We start from the raw sequence: 25,511 nt of genomic DNA on the forward strand, positions 1-25,511 counted from the left end.
CTGTGCTATATGGGTTATTGCATTTTGGCATCAGGAACCAGCAGGCTTATAGGCCTAACGAATTAGGTGACTTGGGGAATTGACTTGAATTAAAGTAAATGCTGGAAGCTTGTTTAGCGATGCAGATTGCAGCGGGGGCTGGGATGAGTCAATAGAAAGCGCCTGGTAAAATAGTTAATAATTACATGTGCTCGAAAAAGACCACATTTGCGATTCTATGGGCTCAGTTATCGAGAGCAACGCAGCGGATTCTTCCTAAACAAGGCTGACGGTTCTTCCTCTCCCTGTCTTTGTTCAGCCAACAGTGGGAGGTAGAGCCACGCTACGGAAGAGGGGAGAAACATTTGAAAATCCAATGACATTTTCTTCCGGGACAAAAATCAAAATAGTGAAGGATTTCATGGGAATGGCGTTTAAATGTATAATATGCATACGTGTTAGTATGCGGCACTATTTAGGGGACTTGTGTGTTTACGCAAAATTGCGATGAAAACAATCATATAGATTTAATAACACTGTTCGATGCTGGTATGGAAACGGCATCTAAAATAATAAAATAGATCCAATGGAATACAAAAAAGCAGGGAACATTTAATTTGGCCCGAATGATATTAAGAATATTTAAAAGTATTTTACAAATAGGAACTGCAAGATGGAAAGTGAAGGAGGAAGCAACAGGCAAAAATATCTCCTCCAAAACAAGCAAACCAAAAATAAATAAATAATCAAACCTACCTTTAGGGTCACTGACAAATATACACCTAAAAGGCAGACAACCTAACAAGTCAACGCCTCTAAAACTAAAACATAAAAAATGTTTAACGAGACTGCTACAATACTATCAGTCAGGCTAAAGAATAAAATAATAACCACTTCCTAGTGTCTTGTACACCATTTACAGAGTGTGCATGATGTCGTGGAACATTATACACTGCGGCAGCATGTGATGATGGCCCTGACCATCCAGGATCACAGACCGCAGACCTTAGAGGCAATAACCGTGACTACAATCACAGTTTTGCAAACTGGCAAGCACCGATTTTCTGGATAAAACGTTTAACACAGAAAGCTTTACATGCTGTGTGACTGTTACATTTGCAACATGCTAACTCCAAAACCAGTGGTTAGTTTGCAAAGCAGAAACCCCTTCACCGTTTGCCACGGTTAACATCTCGTTAACATCTCCTAATCTAGTCATAATTTAAGATTAGACGCCAACGAGCTGTATTTTGGGTCCCTGAAACAAGCGAAAACTTCATTTTGTTGCTTTAGGAAATTATGCTGAACTCATAATGACAACAAAGTGCTGGTCACGTTTGAGCATGCTCAAATTTAATTATTTATTTATTTATTTTTACCACAAGCCTGAAACATCACATGAAGCAGGAATTGGCCGCTGCGCCTGCATCTGGAAGGAAAACCTTCAAGGGGTTCAGGTGCACACAAGCGACGCTGGACATCCCACGTATATTTGGCTTCTTCGGTAACCAGGCTAACTTGGATTTGTTAGTAAATTCTGGCTATGGACTACAGCTACTCTATTATCTGTAAGCATACACAGTAAAATGCACCGATGCATGCATGCATGACGCGTTGCAGAAAGTCAGGTCGGTGGTTTCAAGGACATTTGGGGCTGATGAGGATTTGGTTTTAATGGGGGGAGGTGAGGAGAGAAGGGGGGCGGGTGGTGGTTTGGGCCCAGGGCCATGACGTCATTGTGCGCCCATGTAATCCTCTTGCGCTGAAGCCCAATCAGCAGAGACTCGCGATTGTCTAGGATGGGAAGAGAGGGGCGCTCTAATCCGGGAGACAGTGGATCACACAGCCCGAAAGAGAGAGAGAGAGAGAGAAAGGGGGGAGCGAGAGAGGGGGCATGCATCCAGGGCTGGATTGTGCCTGAAATGGGTCAGATTAAAAAGACACGAAACGAAAGGAACCGACTGACTCTTGGTAGAGGAGGACATTTCTGAAGATGAAGAAGCCATTTCCCCCTCACCTCAAGCACGAGAAAAGCAGCCTGCCGACTCAACGAGCTTTAGGGATATGCTAGAGTGCTGTAGAAGAAGCGACCTGGGGTCTCAAGATATTCAGTAGCCTATTGTAAAACTAGCCTTCTGTAGTTTGTCAGCAGCAGAGGAGACATCGCGCGTTTTGTCCGAGGGCGTTGATCGTGGACAAGTCGAGGAACTGCACTCAAGCCAAAATGAAATGGAACATACAGTACTCTTCGCACTGGGATGTATGACTTCAAATAGCACTGCCATCGTGGTTGCTTTCTTTTACATTTACCTCTTTGTGTTTTTGGTCAGGCTAATGTAAAATGAGTGGGTTTTCTTTTTCTTTTTTTATGAGGAAGGACAAAGCGAGAGGCTGTGTAGCTTTGAGGTGTCAATCTGCGCGAAGTATCGTGCCAAGAGATGCGTAAAGACTCGCAACCCGCCGAATTAGACAGTGCAAGTGTTTGCAAAAACGTCACGCTAAGGTTTGTTTCACATCTTTATGGATCGTATTCTGATATGATGGGGAGAGGGGGAGGAGGGAGGAGGGCTCCGAGTTGTGGCGCAGTGATATCAATATTTCTTTGCGTGCAATCTAAAGAGGCGCGGGGGAAAGAATGTGGCGGTGCGCATTATTGCTGGTGTAGGCTACAAATCGGCTTTTAGATCTGAGTGTCCGAAATGCTTGTGCGCGCGCGTGATTGTGTTGCAAATCGGCTTTACTTTTGCCTGTATGTTTGTGCGTGTAAGAGAAAGATAGAGAAGATGCGTACCTGTGTGTGTGTGTGTGTGTGTGTGTGTGTGTGTGTGTGTGTGTGTGTGTGTGTGTGTGTGTGTGTGTGTGTGTGTGTGTGTGTGTACACCCGAGCGCGCGCACGGAAACGGGAGCAGTACTTAAATCGCAGTCAAGCAGTCTTGCATCCTCCTTGGCAGAAGATGCTGGGGGTTTGAGCGTGTGGAGGTCAGGCTTTCTTAGAAGCTGCTTGCTCGTCTTCATTCTGCACCCGTCGGCGGGGTGAGAAGGCGACTTCTTAAAGGGTTGTCACTCTGCGTGTTCACAGCGGACCTTGATTTAATGTCCATACAATTAAGGCACGCGGTGAATGCCAAGAGAGGAATCTACACAGCATCATGCTTCACATTTTATTCCTTCGTTATTTCATCAGGTTGTCGGCTTAGAGTGCGCTCCTTTGACCCCGAATGCTAGGAGGGGAGGGGGACAGGCCCTGACTGCCGACCATAGCAGCAGGATAAAGCTGACTGCTGTACTGTCACTCAACGGCGCGTGTGTGCGTGCGCACGCGGAAGCTCGGATGTGTGTGTGTGTGTGTGTGTGTGTGTGTGTGTGTGTGTGTGTGTGTGTGTGTGTGTGTGTGTGTGTGTGTGTGTTGCTTTGACTGTATGGACGCAATGCGTACTTTAATAGGCCATTTTGGTATAGAATTGGGATAGTCCAATCTAGCGTTTATTTCAAGTCATTGGTGAGAAACGTATTGCTTTGAAATCCCTGATTAGTCCGGGATGTCCTTTAAATGCAAAGTGTATCTGAAATCTGGATACGCACAACGTAGTTGCCAAGTCAGAAGTCCACCTCTTGGTTTTATAAAACACTCTCGGGAATTATTTTAAAATATGGTCTTCTTCAGCCTTCTTCTTCTTTTAAATTTAGTACTCAGTGAAAGGCTTTCATTTTTAAGTGCGCCAATCCTAAAACAAAAACACAACAACAAACAAACACATGACATTTCTAAACCCAAGCGGGAGATTTGGGACCAATTAAATAAAAAAATAAAATAAAATGTTTTTATATTTGTTGTACTTTTAAAATTAAGCGAGACCGTTAAGCATCAAATTGTTTTGGTGCACCAGCTCCGAAGCTTGCCAAGAAATCGCCAAACTGTATGTCTGACAGCGGAAACAGCTGTGAGCGCATGAATGCTAAATCCATATCGGTGGGATTCTGTGCTGTCCTTGTGTGGCAATTTTTTAAAGGTATTTTACCAAATGTAACAGAGGCCACCAACGAGGTGTTGTGGACTTTACTAGCTTCAGCTGGGGTTGGCGTCTGATATATTATTTCTAGAGGAAAAGTAGGACAGCAGTTCCACTCCGACACACCTCACGGTGTGGCTGAATCCTCGGGCCCACAGCACAGGCTGAAGAGCCTCGAAGGGATACAAACTGACCATAGCGACAGGGTTTATTCGCACGGAGTCAGCATATAGAAATATAGGCAATTCAATGCCACCTACAGGCGTCCCTCAGACAACGCATCGCGGAAGCTGTTTATCACTCAGGGGGCATAGCAATGAATACTAAATAAGATAAAGTCCCACAAAATAATTGAGTGCTCCTTTTAGACCAGCTCGGATTTCACTCTGCTGTTAAACAGGCCATTGATTTACAACCAGCACTACAGAAGAATAGTGCCTGTGATAGTCCTTGTCTCCACTGGATGCTTTTGGTTGATACCTCGATCAAATTTAGCTCAGATGGGTATGCTTCTAATGATCATCTGAAGGTCTTCAAAACATATTAATAAATAAAAGCTTCATTAGATATGAATAAATGAATGGTCCAACATTACCACAAAGAGCCAAAGGTCGTGTTTTCTGTCATTTTCCAACACTTTTAGTTCAGTATTTGCTGCTGTCATGTAACTTGAAGCCTCAGGTTTGGAGCTTGTGCCACCTAATAAAATCTTTTTTTTCTTTAATTCACTCAGAAAGATTTCCAGCAAAAAGAACTCATCTCATTCTATTAGCAGTTATATAGCACCTTTTGCTGCTTAATCTGTATAGTCTGAAAATATTGTTTGCCTGTTGTTATAGCTGAAATTATATTTTGTAATGATGCAAAACAAATAAAGAATAAGCTGCACTGAGTTTTCTATCTGTTCTTGTAATTATTTTATTACCGATTGTATGCCCTCATCCCAGTTTTGAATCCATGGACTGTTTGCATAAGCATATTTTATAAATGTAGAACTAAGAGTTACACATTAGCAGTCTTGTGATTTAGGTTTTGTTCCACAGATCTTCCCTGATGATCTGGAAAGGATTCACTCATTTGTCCACACATCCTTTAAAATGATCACATTAATGTATATCTAAGGTAGAAGAAATTCTCCATTTCAGAGTGTTTTCACGCCAGATTGTGACTGGAACATCCTACCAGCAGGTCCTTCAAATCAAGAATTCAGCACCACGGAGAGCTCCTGTCAAGGGAAGAAAAGAAAATCTATTGTGGATCAATTATATCATTAACGGAGTTTCAAAACAACTTACATTTACAGCAAGCGAAAAAGACATCTCAGACTAAACAACTAGATTACCCCCACCCTTTTCCTAATTCAAACCTAAAGCCTCTATCTTGTATTATTTTAGAAGCGTAAAATGGCTAAATCAATTTCAATAAATGTCAAATCTGTTTTTATTTTTATTCCAGGGTGCAGTAACTCCATTTGTGCACTCAAATTCTTCTCTAGACTACTTGAAACTGTGGACACATTTGCCTTATACTACAATAAAGTATTTACACTGTTGTCAGCATCATGGTGAAAAACACAAAGAAAAACAAATTGCAGCAAAGAAAACCTTTCAGTGACATTTAAGCTCTGCAGGCTGCACTACAGAGATTTCACTCATTATATAAGGCCACATGTTTGTTTAGTTACTCACAAAGAATTCATGAGATCAAGACGAAGTAATTTCTGAATGGACAGTTTATTAAGGCTTGATTTTTTTTTTTAAGATAGAAAACCAAGATAGATCTTTTGAACAAGGTATCGTCACTACAGCTGTGGCCTACAAGATAAGGTTTATTTAGTACTTTGTATTTCATTGATCCTTTAATAAATATAATTTCATGGCTAACCTGACATCCCTCTTGCAGCAAACATTTCCTGACAGTTTACATTAACATGCATTTAGGCCCTGTCCTACAATCACAACCAGTCGCTTCCCGAGAGAAAGACGGCTGTGGCTGCGATGGGTTGGCGGCGGCATCCTTAAGCTTTTCCCTGCCTTTACGCTACTTGGTGAGAGCGGTGTTGGTGAAGTTAAACATGTTCACCGTATTGCTTATATCCACCTAGCTATTGATTAGTGCAGATTTAAAATAAAAAAAAAAAAAATGAGGAGACAAAGAACAAAGGCTACTGTTAGATGGCAGTTCTCTCAATGATTTTTTTTTTTTTTTTTTGGGGGGGGGGGGGGGGGGGGTTACACTGGTCAGGTGCAAACACACACCTGGAAAATACTGCTGTGAAGCAGACAGTTCAAATGATTTGAAGTACCTCAGCACAGTGCAGCACTTGTGCCATTTCAATGTTTTAACGGTGTTAACAGTCAAGACAGATCGCACAACACTCACATAATCTAACATAATCTGAGAATACAAACAGCTTATTTCCAGGACATGTTTACCTGACATTACTGTTAAGGTGACACGACTTCAGAGAACTGTGAAGTGGAATCTGAAAATTGAATTAGCTCACTGTAAAATCACAACAGATTAAAAATAAGAATTACACAGACGAGAGAAACAAAAATAAAAATCCCTTAAAAGGCAAAAAGGCAGTCATGAATTCCTCTCTTCATCTTTGTAATCTTTCAGTCCAAGATTAAATGACAATCTCAAACTAATCACGAGGCGCGAACCAACTGATCTCACAAATAATCTTGCTGTGAATGCTCCAAAACGGGCGTCTGAACACCCGTCATCACCCGAAAAAACAAGCTGCAGAGTAAATAATACTTCAGCCATCCCCAACAGACTTCCATTATGCAGCTTGCCATGCATGGGCACACACATCTATTAATATTTTTTATTTTTTAATATCCAATCTTTTTTTTCTTTTTTAAACATACCTCAATGTAGTTTACAGTATCATAATCAATGGCTTCAGTCTAGAACAAACTATAATCGCAACATCCAAAAAACACACAGAAACCACATCTCATTCTTCGTATTTTTTTCTTACTTGATATTAAATCAGTTACATTAATTTTTAGGTTATACATTTTTAGGCTTTCTCCATGAATATATAGGCTCCTACGTTAAAGCTTAGCATTATGACCAACATGATAGACTTAGCGAAACCAAATTAAAGGAAAAAACAAAGAAAGGATTAAGACAGAATGACGGTGACTAGACAAATATCGGAACCTTCCCCCTTTTTGTGGAACAAAAATATGATAGCAACAATTGATTCAATGCAGCACTTACATCATTACATAAATCTGATAAAGTAATTTAAGGTGGTGGATGCGACAATTCTCTCAGACTGGGTTGTGTACACAAGCAGAATCTCCTGATGAAACATACAAAGGACCCCTTCACGACAAACATCAAAAGAAAGCAAAGCAGAGGGGTGTGAAGGATGTCAATAGTACAATTTTTGATTTAAATGGTGAGAGTTCTGGTTGTGGAGGACACATCCATTATTTCTTTCCCAGAGGCCTTTGCAATTCCTCCTCTGAAATGTCTCGAGTCCCGTGTGACTTCACACTATCCCTGATTTCTCCAGCAGTGTCACTGTTTGAGCAGTTCTTTTGAGAAGTCACCAATAATTAGAAAAAAAATGTTAAGGCTCCAGAAAACAGGTTTCTGAAATGAAAATTGTCAGTAGTAAGCCAAAAAATAGAGATTTTGTCGATCTGAATGAAAAATAGATAAAACCTTGAAGAAGTTTTATTATCGCACAGTTCCAAGTCCAACATTGCCTTTGTGATCCTCCAACCCTGTTGGCACAGTTAAACCTCTGAAGCATGGCAATGTTGCCCCCAAATGGACAAATAGGGGCAGGACACATCCGTTCCTGATTGTACTGAAATATAAAGTGGCAGATTTATTTTTTCCTCCATGGTGCAGTCAAACCCTGATTCAATTGTAAAGAGGGGGGAGTGGGTGGGCAAGAGAGAGAAAACCAGTCTGTTGAGAGAAGAGTACGTCATGGAATGGGAAGAAAAATGTTTATAAAAAACTGAAATAAAAAGAGTGGTGGTGGTGGTGGCTAGGTAATACATTAAATCAGCTTGTTATCCCTGCACAAAACGTGGTGGTACATGGGGCAAAAAAAAAAAAAAAAAGCACAAGTGTCAATGATGGCAGATTCACCAGGATTAAATTAATAAAAATAAAAAAAAGAAGGGTTTGCTTGCATTTTCATAATCTTCTGTCTTTTTTAAATCAAGTCCTAGTGTAACTGTTGATCAAGCCAAGGATAGATGTCTTCTATTGTTTATTCCTGTTCTGGCGCTCCTGTTCAGAAAAAAAAGAACAAAAGCAACAAACAAACAAAAAATTACTCAAACATTACTCATATGATCATTAGACAACAACAAACTAAGTGCAGCATTTCTTGGTGAACAGATGTCTGCATGTATTTAAAGTGCTGATCAAACAGCAAAAAAAAAAAAAAGTCAGCTTTTTACCTGATCCAACCAGGAGCGGTTCTGTATCTGAGCAGGTTCAAAAGTCTGTCAAAAAAGAGCAAAGAGGAGACAGACAAAAACAAGATCAGGAACAAATCAAGAGTCAAATTATCTAAAGAAACTTTCACCAGTTTTCCACTAAAAAGGTACAAAATCCTATTTTTAAGATAACAGAGAGATGACTGTACCCACCTTGCGCACCTCTTCCTCTTCTTCCTGTCTCTTCTCATAATGGGAGAAGTCATCAAAGATGGAGGTTGTGTGTTTGTAGGTGGCAATGATTTTGAGCACCTGCTTGGCCTTTTCCAGGGGTACCTCCTGGGTATCACGGGAGTTGGTCACTGGCTTGTTGTCGTTGTTCTCCAAGCGGATGTGGCGCAGCTGGCTATTAGGCACATCCTTAACAAACAACCAGTCCACATCAAACTTGCCTTTCCACTTGTCCTGTGCCCAAACACCAGCACTGGTCCCATAGTCCACTGGTGAACGCATCTCTGCCACACCACAGAAATGACCACTGCCATTGACACTGAACAGGAGGTATACAGGACCTTTACCATTCATGGCCCGGAAGGCTGAGTCCAGCCGCTTGTTGCCATGCTCAGTGCTGCACCAGATGGAGTACTTGATGGAGCGATGAATATCATCCTCAGAGTAGCTCTTAATGATGAAAACACGGCCATTCTTCAGGTTCCAATCAAAGTCCTTGGGGTTGTAGCTATGGGAGGCCCGCAGCTTCTCCAGCACTGGGTGCGACTCTCCACAAGGTCCTTGGCTGGAAGATGCTTGGGGACCATTGTTCCCACTACCAACCACACCCATCACACCACTACCATCATGGCCAGGTCCACCCTGGCCATAACCTTGGTTACGGTTGCGTGGAGCAATCCAGCGGGTCTGGGGTTGTGGGGGCTGTGTGTGGTTTTGGTAGGGCTGGGGTGGTGGCTGGTGGTGATGGGGGGGCTGGGGCTGTAAGGCCATAGGTGGCATCTGGGGTTGCACCAAAGACTGAGGAGGAGGGGGCTGCATGGGTCCTTGCTGCATGGGGGGTTGAGGTGGCATGGCATGAGGCAGGCCAAGAGGCTGCTGCTGTTGCTGCAGTGGAGCTGTGGCTACTTTAGTCACTGGGCCCTTTTCCCAGGTCCCAATGTTCATGTTGTGTTTGATGGGTGGTGGGGGAAGAGCTCCCCCTGGGTTGGGCATCCCTGGCTTCACCTTAGCTTTTAGCTGCTGTGGTTTGGCAGGCTTGCTGGCAATGGCCGCCCAAGAGGTGGGTTTAGGTGGCGGCATTCCAATCGGCGTTGCTCCGTTTCCTGTGGCTGCCACTGCAGGTCCACCAATCACAGATCCTACAGCCTTTACTGCTGACCCCTGACCAGTGACATCCCCACCGATCTTCAAGCCAACCATACCCTGCTCCAGGCTGTTCATACCAGGGGCTTTGTTCAGGGTGTCACTGTGAAACCCTGTCTGACCATCAGGCACCAGAGTGCCCCCCAGGGAGCTGGGAGGATAGCTATAGCTGCCACCATAGGCTGAACTTTGAGTCTGCTGGCCCTGGGAGCCACTCGTCCCCCAAGCAGAGAAGGCAGGGTTTTCAGGGAAAAAGTTAAACCTGTGGGGATAGATACTGCTTCCCAGGCCCCCTGGCTGGCCAAACACTGTGTCCGGCATGAAGTGATGGTCTCCATTACTCAAGGGTCCATATGGGGTGAGGTATGGAATAGGGGGATCACCACCTGTGGACCAGGGAGCCTCACTTAGGGGGTATGGAAATCCAATGGAAGGAGCGTAGTAGCTTGGCAAGTAAGGGTCGGTGATGGACTGGTAACTGTTGTTCTGAATGAATAGAAGTCAGAATCACAACATTAGCAAATAACTGAGTTAAACTTAAAAATACCCCACAACAAATTAAATACAACTCTGCTAGTTGTGGATTTTTGATAGGTAAATAGCTAAAGGCTTCTTAACAAATCCCATTTCATTGCGTAGGTTACAAGGTTCACTTTTTTATAAAAAGTGACTGTGCATACATTTGCCATGCTGTGGCATTCGATAATGAATAACATTCTTACAACTCATGTGAGAGAAGCTGAAGAGCAGACTTTACCTGAGTTGATTGACTAGTGAGGTATGGCTCAAAGTCATTGTCATGGACAGTGTCCTTCTGATGCAGTGAACCATTTTGCACTGCAAAAAAACAAAACAAAACATTAATGGATCGTTTAAACTTATTTTGTACTGAGGATGCAGTTATGTTTTGAGGTCTATATAGCAACAGCTTTTTTAGCTTTCAAGATGTAGTGTGTTCAGGGATAACCTTATGATTGTATGAAACTCTTAATATATTTTTACAAAATCAAAAATCAAATCACACTGATGCTGTCTTCGATTTCTCAAACATATTAGTTCTATAAATGTTAGTTTAATCAGTTTTTAATGTCTCTGCTTTTCCAAAAGCACCCCCCCCCCCCCCCCCCCCAAAAAAAAAAAAACCCCCAAACATTACACCAAAACTGCCAAACCATGCCAGACAACCAGATGTGGATGAGCTTGTGGCCTGCTGCCAGCCAGACCTGAGATGAGCACAATTTAAGACCTGTCTGTCCAAAAGCTGCAGCAGATCAAATATACCAATATCAGTGTTCATGAAGAACCAACAATAATAAATTGCAAGTAAATCTTTCTGTGTAATAATTGGTTGGGATAAAAAAAAAAAATGTTCATTTACACAAATCAGCTACAACATTACAGTACAAAGGAGTCATTGTTTTGGACAGCTGCAGTAATAAGAATTTTGAGGCACAGGTGGAGTAATAATGTAATAAAAATGTGATTTATCGTCAAAAACTACATTTTGATATTTAAGGCTCTGAGTACTCAGGACTTTTGTGTTTTACACTGAAAATACCAAGTTTCTGGAGACACAAGTGTGCCCCTCACCTGTGAGATGAGAGCAATTTTGAAGCAACAGGAAGTTCTTATTGTGCCTTCAAAACAATATTAAGCAGGTTCTTTTCAAAATAGCTTTTTCATTGCAATTTTTAACAATTTGGTGGTATGATACAATTCACTCTGATTACAAGGGTTTCTGATTATGTTGGCCCATATGGAAAAGAAATAGAAAAAAATTATAAAAGACTTGCATCAGATTTGGCTTGCTTCATATAGTGAATCATATAAGGCTTATATGATTTACTCATGAAAGTGGCCACTTTCTCATTACTTTCATATATTGTTTTAGGAAGTATCCAAAACATACAGGTTTCATTTATATAATTTTTCAAGGGATTTTATATCTGTTTTCACTCTTGTGTGTTCATACAAGTTTCACACAAGACAGATACAAACTTTATAAGATTTATATATATATTTTCCAAATGGGAGTATTCACTGGAAAAAGACTGTTAATGTGGATGGAAAGTGTGTGAAGGATGTGAAATTTTATCAACATGGGATTTAGGAAATGTAAACTGGAATATAGTGCATCTCCAGTGATTGGAACCTTTATCCCCCCACCCTTTATTATATTGCAAAAATTTGCAGGCAATTTTCTAGGCTATGGGTGTGTGTGTGTGTGTGTGTGTGTGTGTGTGTGTGTGTGTGTGTGTGTGTGTGTGTGTGTGTGTGTGTCATACTGCAGAGATGGATTTGTGCCCTTACTATAAAATCATGAACTAAATAAATGCCAAACCATAAGAGACATAAATCATTGCATTTCATAAATATCAATCTCGTATGTAAACATAAAAATAAAACACGTTCGCCCAAATGCCACATTCTTCAAAAAATGTTACTGAATCCACAGGAAAGGGAGGATGTCAAATTTTACATCATAGGCCATATACACAAATGTAAGGCCACAAATGTAAGAGATCCGTCTGTACAAATAAAAACATTCTGCCAGCCAACTGCCAATTAAATGTCCATCCCCCGGGCCGGAACGGGGTCTTTGCCAGACTAATTCTGACCCACGGGCCTTGTGTTTGACACCCCCAATCTACCAATTTAGAGGTTTCTGAAATTTTTATTTTTAATAGCAAAGGTATTCTAATCTAGTATGTCCCTCTGAATGTGAAATAGTACAATATTTTGCCATTTGGCTTTAATATTATTTGTATTACATGTTAACACTTGACTTATGAAGAATAAGAGCATAAATTTTTTTAAAAATCGCTAGCGGAAAGGATATCACCTTTAAATGTAGATATTCATCTACCAGTGTCAAACACAATAAACAATGTAGTTTGACAATCCAATTAGATAATTTTAACTATAAATTTTCATTACACTGTATCAATCTCCAGCATAGTGTACTAATTACTCAGAAATATGGTATTGCACACCACAGAGAGGACAAGGATGCCAATCTCACTGGTTTAAGTAAAACCAGACTATGGTTCTTCGGTCTGTTGTAACACAGATGTTGTTACATGTTGTTACAGTGTTTTAAGTAGTACCAACCTGGGAAACTATCTCCTTTAATTGCTACATGTGGAAAAGGACAATTTTGGACACTGACCCAATCTTAATCTGCCAAATTCTAAAGAGTTCATCTATGAAAGTTGGCATTTATTCTAAAAAGTGTCTGTGTCTGGGGGGTGGGGGACTGTAAAAACATTGTACTAAAAGATATTTAGTGTTATGATAATGGTGATGGTGCACTGTCCAAGACATTGGTTCAAAAATCAATCATATGCTACTTGTGACATGGCTCTGGTAGCATATAATTTATATTTGAGGGATGAGGGTACTATCATCCAAAAAAGGCCACTGACATCTAATTAAACTTATTCGTCATAGAACAAAGGTGATCTTCAAGAACAATATTGTAGTAATTCAGATACTCTTCCCTCTAAGGTGATAAGTGGACTCAAACCACAACAGCAAAACAGATCCACTGGATATCTCCAGGCCAAGCATTTAAAGTTTTCCTTTAATTTGTCCTGGTCTTTAGATGTAAAAAGTAATTATCTTGATACAGTCATCCACAACTCACCTTTAGATGCTTGTCCCTTTGATCTCTGTGTCCAAGTAAATCATAGGAAAGGGGGGAAAAGAAGACCAAAAAGTTATTTTGAGTCGGCCTGAGATATCACACGTAGCTTGTGAGTACAACCCATAATGTTACCTATCCATTGCCTAGAAACTGAACATGAGACTACTTCCCGAAGAGAGCCATCTGAAACACTTGCCTTACGCTATTCTATATTAAAAGGTGTATAGTAATTACACTTTTATTTGACATATTGTACAATGTAATGGTCTATGATTAACTGTTTATTTAAATAACCAGTTTATGATAGCTCTAATCCACATACAACTTTGCTAACTACCATAGCTCCCTTAAAATGGCTCTACAAAAGCCATCAGACTTAATGCAGCTTTCAGCTTAGTGTTTCTTAGCAGATTCAAATATTTTTCACAGCCCAGACACGAGAAAATATTCCATTATAAAAGTTACTATTTAAAGAATAAGTTAGCCTGAGCCTTTATGTAAATCTGTTGACGTTAACTAGCTTTGGGTTTCACGTATTCAGGTATTGGCTGCTACTTTTTCCCCCGTCCCCAATAGGCAACAAAACATATCGATTCTGTTAAAGATACATCTGACAACAGCCTGAATATTTTCGCAAAAGTGTCATCTTTCTTACTCGTCCAATAAAACATTTAGCAATTTCACGGAAAGTGGCTAACTCGCTAGCTACAAGCACCGGCCAAATGCTAGTGGCTTGCTAGCACTTCCGAGCAATAGCCATAGCCCAATAAATCGTTAACGTTAGCGGGTGAGGTAGCCTAGAAGCTCTCTACAGACGAAGTAAGTCGTCCTTCCTACCTGAGGGTCAATGCTTGTGGCAGACATAATTCATTAAGCAAATCCCTGGATTCTCACAGAGCCTGAGCTTGTGACTGAATTGCAACCCCCGTGATTTGAAAAGCAAGTTCACAGCTCAGTTACAGTTAGCTTTGTGGCTAGCTGCGCCGCTTAGCGTGTGGCTAGCAGTTGTAGCGCAGGCTCAGCTGTATATTTTCCACTGTGTGGACGTATCCCAACTTCCACAGTTCAAGTCAGTCGCTTCGGATACTGCGTCCGAAAGCAGTCAAGTCCCCGGTAAAGGTATTCAAGTTGATGGTACGTGTCGCCGAACGGGCCTTTCCGACCGTGAATATTTTCGGTCGCCTCTTACTTTGTCTTTTTTTTTAATTCCACAGAGGGAGAGAGAGAGAGAGAGAGAGACCTCCTCAGTTACGTTAAAGCCCTGTACACTTCCCCAATGGCTGCTCCATCCGGGCTTTGAGCCGCCGCTGTAGTTCACGTCGTTCCCCACGGGGTGGCAAAAGTTTGAGGCATCCTTACCATCGGCAAAGTGCATCCATGGCTGTGATTTAATGGTAGCAACGAATAAATCCAAGTCGTTTAACAAAAAACAAAATAAAACAAAAAACACAAAAACATAATTCTAGTTCTATAAGTACTATTCCAGTATCACGAGTGCTATTTTCTGCATCCCCTGTGGGTGTAAATAGCGCCAGGAGGTGTCAGCAGACTGCTGGTGGTTTTCTGCAGGCCCCCTAGAACTGACAGTTCAGTCAGACACAGCGCTCATGTGAGACTGTGTGCACAGCGCCACTGGTTTCCCATTGTTATGAATTTGGTATATAATCAGCCTGAAACACAGTGAGGAAAACAGTTGAGTTGTCATGATTATTTTAGTATAGCTAATTTTACATAGATTAGAAATGCAATTGTGCAGTAAATGTTACACCCTTTAACCACTAGGAGGAAGCAACGAGACATACGCAATCCCCTAAACTCAGTCAAAGGTCAAATTTATTTACTGTGTATAGTGTAAATAGATGGTGAAATGTTTGATTATCTATAATCAAATCAAAGTCGCTATAAGAGCTGTTTTATTTTCCCCATCTTGTGTAGGTTATGTTTCGACTTGGCTTGCCTCGTGGCTCATCATCTAGATATTCAACATCCCATATTTTATAAACTATTTAGATAGGTCTTTTAATTAGATTTAAATGTACACTTTTTTCCTTCCAAGAAAGAAGATGACACATCTTATTATTTTGTGTATTTAAGCAATTTGTTTTCACATTTTATTGTGCAAGCTCTCATTTTTATTTACCTGTATTCTCATGATCTATACATTAAGTTGTTTTCTGCTATTTTGTTTAAAGAAAAGCATCCTTTTAAAAATTATTAGTTATTAGGGAAAGGCATGCCGCTGAAATGTTTTGCAGTGTTTTCCTAAGAGGCGGAGCAACATGGCATGTTCAGGCTGTCATTCATTCAAGGATCAAAGAGCAAATATTCTGGCATTTGGGGGATTTTCTGGAAAGCAGTCTCCTGTAGGTCACTGTGCAGGCCCCCTGCAGCTGATCACATTATTTTCAACTGGATGTGCTGCGCTGACCTTCAGTGTGCACTCCACTATGGACCGCAAAAGGGATGACTGGCACAGAACAAAAAGGGAAAGGGAAACCTATATGCTACACAATGATGGATGACAGGCAAGCTATGCTTCACATCCTTGAGGAGCCTCAGATGCGAAGAGAAGGAGAGAGACTTCGAACTTTTCACAACTGGCCAGCAGATGCACCTGTCACATCTGGAGATCTGGCCAAGGCAGGGTTTTTCTTTCTAGGCCCTGGGGATAAAGTACAGTGTTTCTGCTGTGGAGGGATTTTAAGATGCTGGGTACAAGGGGATAGCCCAGCCACTGAGCATAAAAGACATTTCCCTGCTTGCAGCTTCATTCTGGGTCGAGCTGTAGGAAATATCCCACTTCAAGCTGACTCCTCAGATTCTGTGGATGGACAGCTTTTGAGTCAGCTCCAGAGGATGACTATGGATGACCAGGGAACAGCTGGGCAAGCAGTCTACCCAGAGATGGAAGCAGAGGATTCGCGGCTCACCACTTTCCACAACTGGCCCACCGAAGCCTCAATCCAACCCGATGTTCTTGCCAGAGCAGGCTTTTTCTACACAGGTACTCAAATGTCTGACTCTAAAGCCTAATAATGCTGATCACCTCTTGTTTTTAACAAACGATGAGCAAAACTATAGTATTTACTCGTATTTGTAAGTAAAATATCCAGCACAGATCTTGTCACTGCTAGAGTGACCAACCCCACTGTGTGAGAGTTCATGGTACAATTGTCCTGCTGACTCATGATGTTGTGGACAGAACAACCTAGACAAAGCTGGAGCTGCTAAAGAGGTAGGATGTGTACAGCTTCAGGCAGTACACAGGGTGTGGACACAATATCATGAACAGCATTCCAAGTAGTTTTGTCAAGACAGTATCAGGGAAGGCTTGATTAACCTTCATTACAATTTGTTCAGGTTATAGTTTTTGCATGTATTTTATTCCTTTGGTGCGTGAGAGATTTTCTGAGTTCGTTCTAAAGCTGCGAAGATTAAGTGGGCGTGTGTCATTGCTCCCTTTTCACAGCCGTCTTATATTATCGCAGGTCACGGTGACAATGTCAAATGCTTCTACTGCGACGGAGGGCTGAGGAACTGGGAGCCAGGCGACGACCCCTGGCAGGAACATGCCAAATGGTTTCCACGGTAACAACAGGACATTTCCAGGCAGATATTGAAACATCAGCTGAATGCTTTTTTTGTGTCATGCCATGGCAATATTTCTTTTTATAACGAGAAATGTGCAAAGGTTTTAGTCACTCTGGATGTCAAAATTCGCATCACATAATATCATCAGAGATGCACGTGATCAGTCCCAAATTCGTTCTGCAGCATGACCTAATTACCACAAACCTACAGCCAGAGTTATCAAGATCTTTCATGTTTGATTTGAGAAATGAACTGAAAAAATAATTAGGTGGTATTATATTTGAAAAGATGCTCTTGGCCAAATCTCTGACATACACATATACACCATATGCATAAATGTGTGTCTGTATATTGTAGATTATAAAGCAGCTTTTGTTTTCAGATGTGAGTTCTTAATCCAAACGAGGGGGCAGGAATACATCAGCAACATACAGGACACTCATTTCCACCTGGATGACACTATGGTGAGACCTTTTGCTTCTTATCTATTTGGAACATTGGAGATATTATAGCTGCACATTAATGAGCTGTAGTTTGTCACTGCTGCATTTAAATCTGTAAAAAAAAAAAAAGTATATTACTTCTCCAGGGAGGATCACAGACCTCCTCGGGTAGAGATATCAGCTCCAGAGGCGGTAAGTCCTATAAAAAACAAAAATCTAACTTTTGCTGAGGAGATATGATTAACAACATAGCAGCCTTCTGCTTTCATGTCTCTAATTATATATGTGTACTCTATATATAGCAAAGATTTAAACCATCAACACTCAGTCTTGCTTGTTCACACAAGAGAGAAAAAGGGGGATCAAACATTTCTGTTTGCACTGCAAGTCACACAAAGAGAGAAAAGAGGTCTGCGGCCACTTGATTGATTTATTCCTAAGTCAACCACTTTTGTTGAAATACAGATCTGATGGATAAAGGCATACCTTTCACAAACTCGATTTAATACCTTAAATTAGCCACTGAGTAGCAGGTCCATTTCTTTCTATTCTCATTGCTTTGGGGGCAGCTGAAAATGAAATTAATGGGCGATCAATTACCTGAGCTAATGTTTGCTCTAAAATTGAAGCAATTAGGGAGAGCTATGGAAGCCATTTGACTATTGCTCATGGTTGCAGGGCAGGCATGACAGGGCAATTATTCCATACAATGAAGGAAGCACAATTATAATCCATAGCAGCTGAAATGCAGAAGGGGTCTGTGCTTTGAAATGTTTATATATTGGCAGACGGAGGTAAGCTTGCACAATTTGGCAATTATTTACACATTATCTTATAGAGGGTAGAGTGTGTGGGGTGCTTAGACTAGTATAAAATTCACATAGTGTCCAGTGAAGGCTGCTGCTTCTCTAATCATCCTGGCATCTCCCTTCCTCTGATCCCCAGATCTGGTCGGAGGTCTGGGAGCTTCATCGGCCATGCTTTCTCCTGTGGTACAGTCTGTGCTCCAGATGGGCTTTGAAGCCAGCCTGGTGGAGAGTCTGGTCCAAACCAAGTACCTTCTGACAGGCCAGCATTACACGTCTGTATCTGACCTGGTTACTGATGTACTGCAGGCGGAGGAGGAAGACAGACAGAGCAGGCCTCGAAGCAGAGGTAGCTGTCATTGTTAGAAAGCAACTAAGTTTATTTACATACATTTTCTGCTACTGTATATATTTCCACTTCACAATAGAAAGGGGGGGGTGGGGGTGGGGGTTTCTACTTTTCCTTTCACTGTATTTGTTCAACAGCCATTGTATTTCAATTAGAATTCAAATGGTTTTGTTTTTATTAAGGAAAATTCACCATTTTAATGGATCCTTAAGTTCCGAATATATCTGACTGACTCTTAATGTTCGCATACATCAGACCCAGAGATGAGGCAAGGCTCCAGTGCTGGAAATGTAAGAACACAGACACCTGTCAGAGAGAAAGGTCAGCAGTCAATATCTCAAAGATTTTCAAAAAAGATCAAAATTTTGTGCTTGTAGTAGTTTTATTTATTTGAAATCAACCAATTAAACAGTAAATGTGTATAATTACTATAGGCTTGACTTACAACATTGTGCTTGAACAAATAGTTTGTGTGTTTGTCTTCATCGGTTTCTCCCAACAGTTAAGGAAAACAGTCCAGAGGAGCTGCTGAGGCAGCTGCAGGAGGAGAGGACCTGTAAAGTGTGCATGGACAAGCTTGTGTCCATTGTCTTCATCCCCTGTGGTCATCTGGTGGTTTGTGGTGATTGTGCTGCCAGCCTACGTCACTGCCCCATCTGCAGAGCTGTCATCAGAGGCAGCGTCCGTGCTTTCATGTCCTAAGGCTGTAGTGAAAAGCCACCCCTATACAGGTGTTGCATGAGTGGCCTTGAGTTTTCCACAGGCCCCAGTTTCTGTTGTACTGGAAAGAATAAAGAGTGCTGATTGCTTATTTTGTCAGGGTTACCAGATCATTTTCTACAATAAACAGTTCAAGCTGCCATCATATTTATAGCTTCTGGATTTTATTTTTTATTTTTTTACAAAAACAGAATTACCTACTAAATGACACATGGGACCATCAAAAGAGCACATTCTTTTATTAACAAACACATATTTACATGAGCACAAAGCACAGTTCTGGATAAATAGGAATACAAATTCAGGTCACATCGGGTTGGAGGAACACAGGACGCAAAATTGAAGAGAAAAAGAACCATTTCCACTTTCTATAAAAACAAAAAGTATCTACACAGAGATAGACTCTTTTCAGTGGAAATTTAACAAATATAACATGTTTCAACTAATACTAGTCACCAGGTTAGGAAAAGGCTGTATTGCACTGAGAGGAAGACCTGTTTTACATTAGGATTTTAGAAGCATTTTCCTGTTAATACTGATTATGTTACAATATGAGGTGCTTTGTGTTTTTACTCACACGCTAGCTGGCTTCCCAGGAGTGTGTAAACTTTAAATTATAAAGAAACAATGACACAAAAATTATTGCATCTCTCAGACAGCGAGGTGATCAATCGAATGGAAACAGTATTCAGATCATTTTAAGAATCCTAACAGTTGAAAAACTGTTTGTCTGGCAGTAAAGCACATTTAAGATCACAGAGGACTCTGACACGCACTTGATAGCTGAAGTTGCTGAAAACAGAAATGAAAAAACTTCCACAGAAAACAAGCCAAGTGGCCAACTATTCCAATCAATTAACACAATGCAATTACTTTCAAATGGACCAAATCTCAGTCTATATGATGTAGCATACAACTGAAGGCAAATACAACTATGACAACACAAAAATAAGAAACAAATCCTGGCCAGGGAAAGTGCTAAAAAAAAAAAAAAGGGAGTTTTATGGAAGGTTAAGCATGCAGCAGAAACTCAGTAGCCTTGAAATTTGCACATGAATACTATGAACACCAGAGGGCAGTAGTGATTCACACAACCAGTAAGGCGTGAGCGAATCTGACTTCTTGATGACACTAACAGGAACAAAAGAAGTGCTACCAATCAGTATGGGAGATATGAACTTTTTCATTTCATTTCATTTGAATAATTGTCGTTTTTCTGGGTCAGAATACAAGAAATTTAAGTTGCCAGTTTATATAAAGCAATTTAAAGACACCAGTTTTGCTTTTTACTTATTACTTAATATGCATAAAATTACAAAACAAAAAAACACCCCAACATGCTCTCAAACAATCACAGCTGCGACTATTAACACTGACAATTTAATTTAAACTGCTGAAGTGACAGGAGAAAACTCTCTGATCTATTCATGTATATGCCACGCTACTTCTACACTGAAGACCATACCCAGACATCTCAGCACTGTTGTGCTTAAATATGAACAACGAAACAACTTCTATTGTTTTCTTCAAGTTAAAAATATGCTATGTAACCTTTGTTTGAGTGTGTGTAATGATCACCCTTGGCAGATCTGTCAGTAGTTAGAGGGGGACTGACGTGAAAACAAAGCTTTCAGCGTATCATCGAGCACAAACACCTGACACTTCAGAAACACCGACTTTGTTGTTGGTGAAAATAGTCACAATAATAAGACTCCCGAAATAAAACTAAGACTCGCATGCCATCCTTTGTGTTTGAATGCCTCTTGCAGGCTCACGCTATTTTGCATTCTTGATAGCTCACATTTTCAAACTCTAAATCAAAAGCTAATTTTAACCCTCCCACTTTCATTATTTACATTTTCTATTTTTGACAGATGCCCCTGTAGGTTTGGTGCTTTTGTTCCCTCCCCACCCTCTACCTCTACACTCCCCTGTCTCTTCCTGCTCTGCTTCTGTATTTATGCACACACATCCTGGCCTAAAGTAAACAGACAGCACACAATAGCTCATTCCACAGGCTCCACTGTAATTCAGCCCTCCGGCTAAGATTTGAGCCAAACCAGCAATAATATGCTAAATCAGTGAGTCCTCTAAGACACAGCACCACAGACTGGCAATGATGGGCAGCCCCTGATTACATCCACAATGTATTTAATAGCTGTACATGTTCTATACAGTCACAGTCTGGGAGGGGGGTATTTGCCCATTGTGGGCAGGTTGCAGCAGTGGGAGCACAGCAGAGAAATCAACACGAACAAAATGATTGATACTTGCCCAAATACACAAATACCCCTAAATACATGCTTTGTTTTACTGCAATTCCCCAGCTCCCTAAACCCGTCACGATGGACCCTTACAGAGAAATGTTGGCTTTTCTGGGCAGTACATCAGCAAATTACACGTTTAAAGGACTGAAATCAAAAGAGGGAGGAACGTCTCGTGCACCGAAGCGCACTGGGACGTTTGTGTCAAAGCAACCATTTTGTCTCTGTAGGAATTTGCTGCATCACCTCCCCGCTGGATGTTCTCCTATTTACGTAGACCTGGAAGGGACAAAAAGATAGACAGAAAGGGCATAGCTTTAAGACTTGTTGAACAACCAAAGGAAAAAGATATTTCTATTCACACAAACACACACACACACACACACTTAGAAGAATTTCTCCAGGATATACAGGTAACTCTCAGTAGGTTAAGAGGGGAGATGAAAACTTCCTCCTATTAGAGACAGAGTTGATTAAACTGTCAAGAAGCTAATAAAATATTAATTTCATGTTGGCAGAGAATTATTACATTACTTCCCAGGCTTATTTTTATTAATTCCTCTGCACGACTTAAGTGATTAATCCAATTGTAGACATATTTTTATGTGTTTTTCTACCAGTAGCTGCCTGTGGACACACACACACTTACGCACACGCACACAGTGCTATGAAAGGTCTCCATATTCCCCAAAGCACACTGACAGGATGTAGCATGTTTCAGACACTAGTTTACTCCCCAGACATGAGTCATTTCTCCAGATACTGAATAAGCAACTCTGTGTAATCTCTGTCAGTAAACGCTGTGTTGCAACCTAGAGATGCTGACACTAAACTCTGGCACGGACATGAAAGTGGAGATTATTTTCTTGCACTTTCCAACGCATGTAAAAGTTTCACGATCACAACTTGCACCAACAACAATGTGAAAGGTCACATAAATATGCTTCCAACGCACAGAGACAAATACACATGTAATGGGATGAGAGCGCACTCGTACTTACGGGTACATGGGCTTTAAGAGGAGATGAGATGATTTCTCATTGACATGGTAGAGTGGGAATGGGTCAAATCCTCCAATAAAATCAACTGAAAACAAAGTATTGAACACATAAATCCCGGAGTAAATCAAAAGACAGACAACTAAAAATACATGCACGATTAAAAAAAAAGAAACTGAATGAAGAATGAAATGGAAACAAAAAGACACAATGGGAACAAATGGAGTGCACAGATGTTGTAAGGTAGCTTGTGAACAACAGTGCAAACTTTGAGTCTCTTTTAGTTTGACAAAATCTACAAAAGTAGAAGAGAGAGAAAAAAACTGTTTTTCATCTGTGCATCTGCCTCAAGCCTAAGGGAAAGCTTGGGAACAGGTGAAAGCTTGCCAGCTGTCAAAATAGCTTAAGCCTTTTTATCGCTCAGAAACAGAGGTGACCTTCAGCCACCAAATTGATCCTCAAACCTTTCTGTTTAATTTCTCAGTTAAGAGTTCAGACTCTAGGCGAGGTGCAGATGAGCGAGCGAGTGTTATGTCATGCGAGAAACAGAAGGACATGCTGGTACCAAAGTGCAGTGTGTTTTTCACACATGCGGAGAGAGGGATTTTTGAGATGGATGGAAAAGGCTTGGGGCTTTTGAGGGGACATAAACGGCAGAGAGGGAGACAGACAGAGAGGGGAGGAAAAAGGAGGAGAGGACGGGGTGCGTCACGCTTGTCGGTCTGACTGACAGGGAGCCAAGGAGATTAGGGAGTCCGTGTGAAAAAGGCCAGCGTGTCCAGGAGCTGTGAGTCTCCTCTAAACACAGCGAGTGGAAGAAAAGTAGAAGCTGCACCCTATTCAGTGGGAAAAGACACCAAATATATAAAGGACCCTAGCTGAGTGAATAACAAAATGAGCACATCTGTTTCTTTTTTGGAACCCAGCACCTGTGGTGGAAAAACACACATACAAGCCAGCCATAGAGACTAGTGGACGGCCCAATCAGTTCCATCCAGATAAGAGGAGGCAGGGGTGGTCTGCTAAATGCTGATAGGTAGACAGGATGCGCACACCAGCCAGAGGGGTTGTGCTGTGTCACCCCTTTCCTCTGACCCTGTCCCGGTTTCCAGGCATTCACTGTTTCATCTGCACACCACAAACACACACACATGCCACCCACCCACCAAAAGATACAAAGATGCACACACTCACACACACACAAAGCCCTCTCCCCTGCTCTTTTCTGTACGAGTGATTTTCTCATTATAAGCAGGTGGGGATCCATCTCCTGCCATGATAAACCGTGCTGAGGAATACAGCTGGATGATAATCATGGTTGCCATTTTTAGACACGCTACAGCTCGTGGGATAGCAAAGCAATATCGCTCGGTGGATCCCTCCACCAGTCTGTGAATCTAATACTCTGGCTCAGAGTGAAATATCAGCTTGACTACTGGATGGATTGCCACAAAATTTGACACAGATATTCGAGGACTCCGGAGCAGAAATCCCAATGACTTTGGCGATATGTGTGCCTTTCATGTAAAACTACAAATAGGTCAACTTCTCCACTTGGAAAGTATTTGAAAGTCAGATTTCTGTAAAGAATCTTGTGACATATGCACTGACCAACCTAAACTTAAACTGGGCCCGGTGTGTATGATGTACTATTTTGTATTATATCCTTATTTTCTGTCATGTATATACACTGTTAGGATGCTAGTCTCTCTTATTTAGCAAAGCCAGAGCTAAAAATAATAAGCTCGGGCATGTGCAAGCAATCCACATAAGCTCTTTTCACAGTAGTCTTTTCGCATATAATTGCTAAGTAAACACAGGTATTACTAATTAACCAGTAAGATTAATTATGGCTCTGTTTTTTAAGACAGGAAACAGCTGTGAAACACTAAATAGAATGGGGCCGCTTCTGTTTAATCAACCTGAGCTACAATGCTTAAAATTGCTGCTTAGAAAAGGACCTATGAACTAAAAACTAAGGCTTTTACAGTACAGAAGCCCCACCCACCTGCTGTTCAAACCTTTTGTTTACCAGGGACAGCCAATCATAAGAAAGCTGGCTTAAAGGGAGGGGGAAGGGTTGTGAAAGAGATTGTTGCATATAGATGATGAACTGAGGGGCTGTGTCTGCCAGGACCCAAATAAGGATTATTTTGTGTGAATCATTTAAATCTGCTTTATTAAGATTTCAAGAACGAAAGAAAGAAATCCTGGCTTGGGCATAATAGGTTGCCTCTAAAGCTGCCTCTTTTCACTCTAATGAAGACATTCAGTGTGTCAAAACATTACTTTGCTCTCTATTAAATGCTTAATTTATAACCCCGACCTCTATTCCTCCTACAGACTATATTGTTTTTCAGCCAGTTAATTGCTTGTTCCATGTTGAATCATTTCCCTATTAATTACAGCATGCATCAGTCTGATCCTGCTCTGAGGCCGGTCTTCTGTGCAGCTCACTGATTCTTGATGGTTGAGAAATTACTGGAAAAAAAAAATCCATATGACTGTGTTTTCAACATTAAATCTAGTAACACCAGTGCAAACAGAAAACCTTTAACAGGAGAGATTATTAAAACAGATACTGGCGGTTTTTTGACACCAACACTGACAGAAGCAAGATCACTTTCTTCCCAGCAGATTGAGCAAGCTGGTTTTTTTCCCCCTTCTGCAGACACATGCAAGATATGAAAGGTATGTAGGTCAGTAGTTAAGGCATCTAAGTAGTGCCCCCAAACAAGCAGGGAGTAATGTAATGTAAAGCAGAGATACAGACAGTCAGCAGACAGTGGTGTGTGTGTGCATGTGTGTGTGTGTGGTGGGTGGGGACGGCGGGGCTTCGCTTGAAAAATTAGACTAAAACAGACAGAGTATAGTGTAAGGAAAATCATGAAAAACAAGGGTGAGAAA

The 25,511-nt window shown here is 41.2% G+C and overlaps 3 protein-coding genes across 5 annotated transcripts in view; 1 reads left to right on the plus strand and 2 right to left on the minus strand.

Moving 5' to 3' along the window:
- Positions 1-2,727: 2,727 nt before the first annotated feature.
- On the minus strand, positions 2,728-14,698 carry LOC146645521 (YTH domain-containing family protein 1-like). Its single transcript, XM_085394939.1, has 6 exons — positions 14,271-14,698; positions 13,434-13,458; positions 10,545-10,624; positions 8,627-10,273; positions 8,435-8,479; positions 2,728-8,261 (listed from the first exon to the last, which is right to left on the minus strand). Exons 1-6 carry the CDS (start codon positions 14,295-14,297, stop codon positions 8,235-8,237), a joined length of 1,851 nt encoding a protein of 616 aa, XP_085251065.1. The 5' UTR covers positions 14,298-14,698; the 3' UTR covers positions 2,728-8,234.
- A 150-nt stretch (positions 14,699-14,848) lies between these two features.
- Positions 14,849-19,415, plus strand: birc7 (baculoviral IAP repeat containing 7). The gene is made up of 7 exons (XM_085394940.1): positions 14,849-16,437; positions 16,922-17,021; positions 17,407-17,488; positions 17,614-17,659; positions 18,413-18,622; positions 18,878-18,943; positions 19,125-19,415. The coding sequence occupies exons 1-7, from the start codon at positions 15,897-15,899 to the stop codon at positions 19,322-19,324; spliced, it is 1,245 nt and encodes a 414-aa protein (XP_085251066.1). The 5' UTR covers positions 14,849-15,896; the 3' UTR covers positions 19,325-19,415.
- A 149-nt stretch (positions 19,416-19,564) lies between these two features.
- nkain4 (sodium/potassium transporting ATPase interacting 4) overlaps positions 19,565-25,511 on the minus strand; it is a 55,841-nt gene continuing 49,894 nt past the window's right edge. For 2 of the 3 annotated variants that reach the window (XM_085394944.1, XM_085394942.1), the window contains 2 exons: positions 22,608-22,692; positions 19,565-21,885 (listed from right to left, as the gene is read on the minus strand). In XM_085394944.1, coding sequence (XP_085251070.1) covers positions 21,876-21,885; positions 22,608-22,692 — 95 coding nt within the window. In that variant the 3' untranslated portion in view covers positions 19,565-21,875. The remainder of the gene's footprint in view (positions 21,886-22,607; positions 22,693-25,511) is intronic. The other variant, XM_085394943.1, reaches the window with a different exon arrangement.

The sequence above is a fragment of the Rhamphochromis longiceps genome, linkage group LG20 (genome assembly GCF_057381845.1).
Source record: "Rhamphochromis longiceps isolate RC_006_pf linkage group LG20, R_longiceps_female_GT1.1, whole genome shotgun sequence".
Lineage (NCBI taxonomy): Eukaryota > Metazoa > Chordata > Actinopteri > Cichliformes > Cichlidae > Rhamphochromis > Rhamphochromis longiceps.

Bases quoted from the DNA above. Each gene is read 5' to 3' on its own strand.
- LOC146645521 (XM_085394939.1), bottom strand. From the start codon at position 14,297: ATGTCTGCCACAAGCATTGACCCTCAG. The intron at 13,459-14,270 runs GTAGGAAGGACG...ACTTGGACACAG, and splicing joins CCACAAGCATTGACCCTCAG to AGATCAAAGGGACAAGCATC. The intron at 10,625-13,433 runs GTGAGTTGTGGA...GTTTTTTTGCAG, and splicing joins AAAGGGACAAGCATCTAAAG to TGCAAAATGGTTCACTGCAT.
- birc7 (XM_085394940.1), top strand. From the start codon at position 15,897: ATGACTGGCACAGAACAAAAAGGGAAAGGGAAACCTATATGCTACACA. The intron at 17,489-17,613 runs GTGAGACCTTTT...TTACTTCTCCAG, and splicing joins TCCACCTGGATGACACTATG to GGAGGATCACAGACCTCCTC. The intron at 18,944-19,124 runs GTCAGCAGTCAA...TTCTCCCAACAG, and splicing joins GACACCTGTCAGAGAGAAAG to TTAAGGAAAACAGTCCAGAG.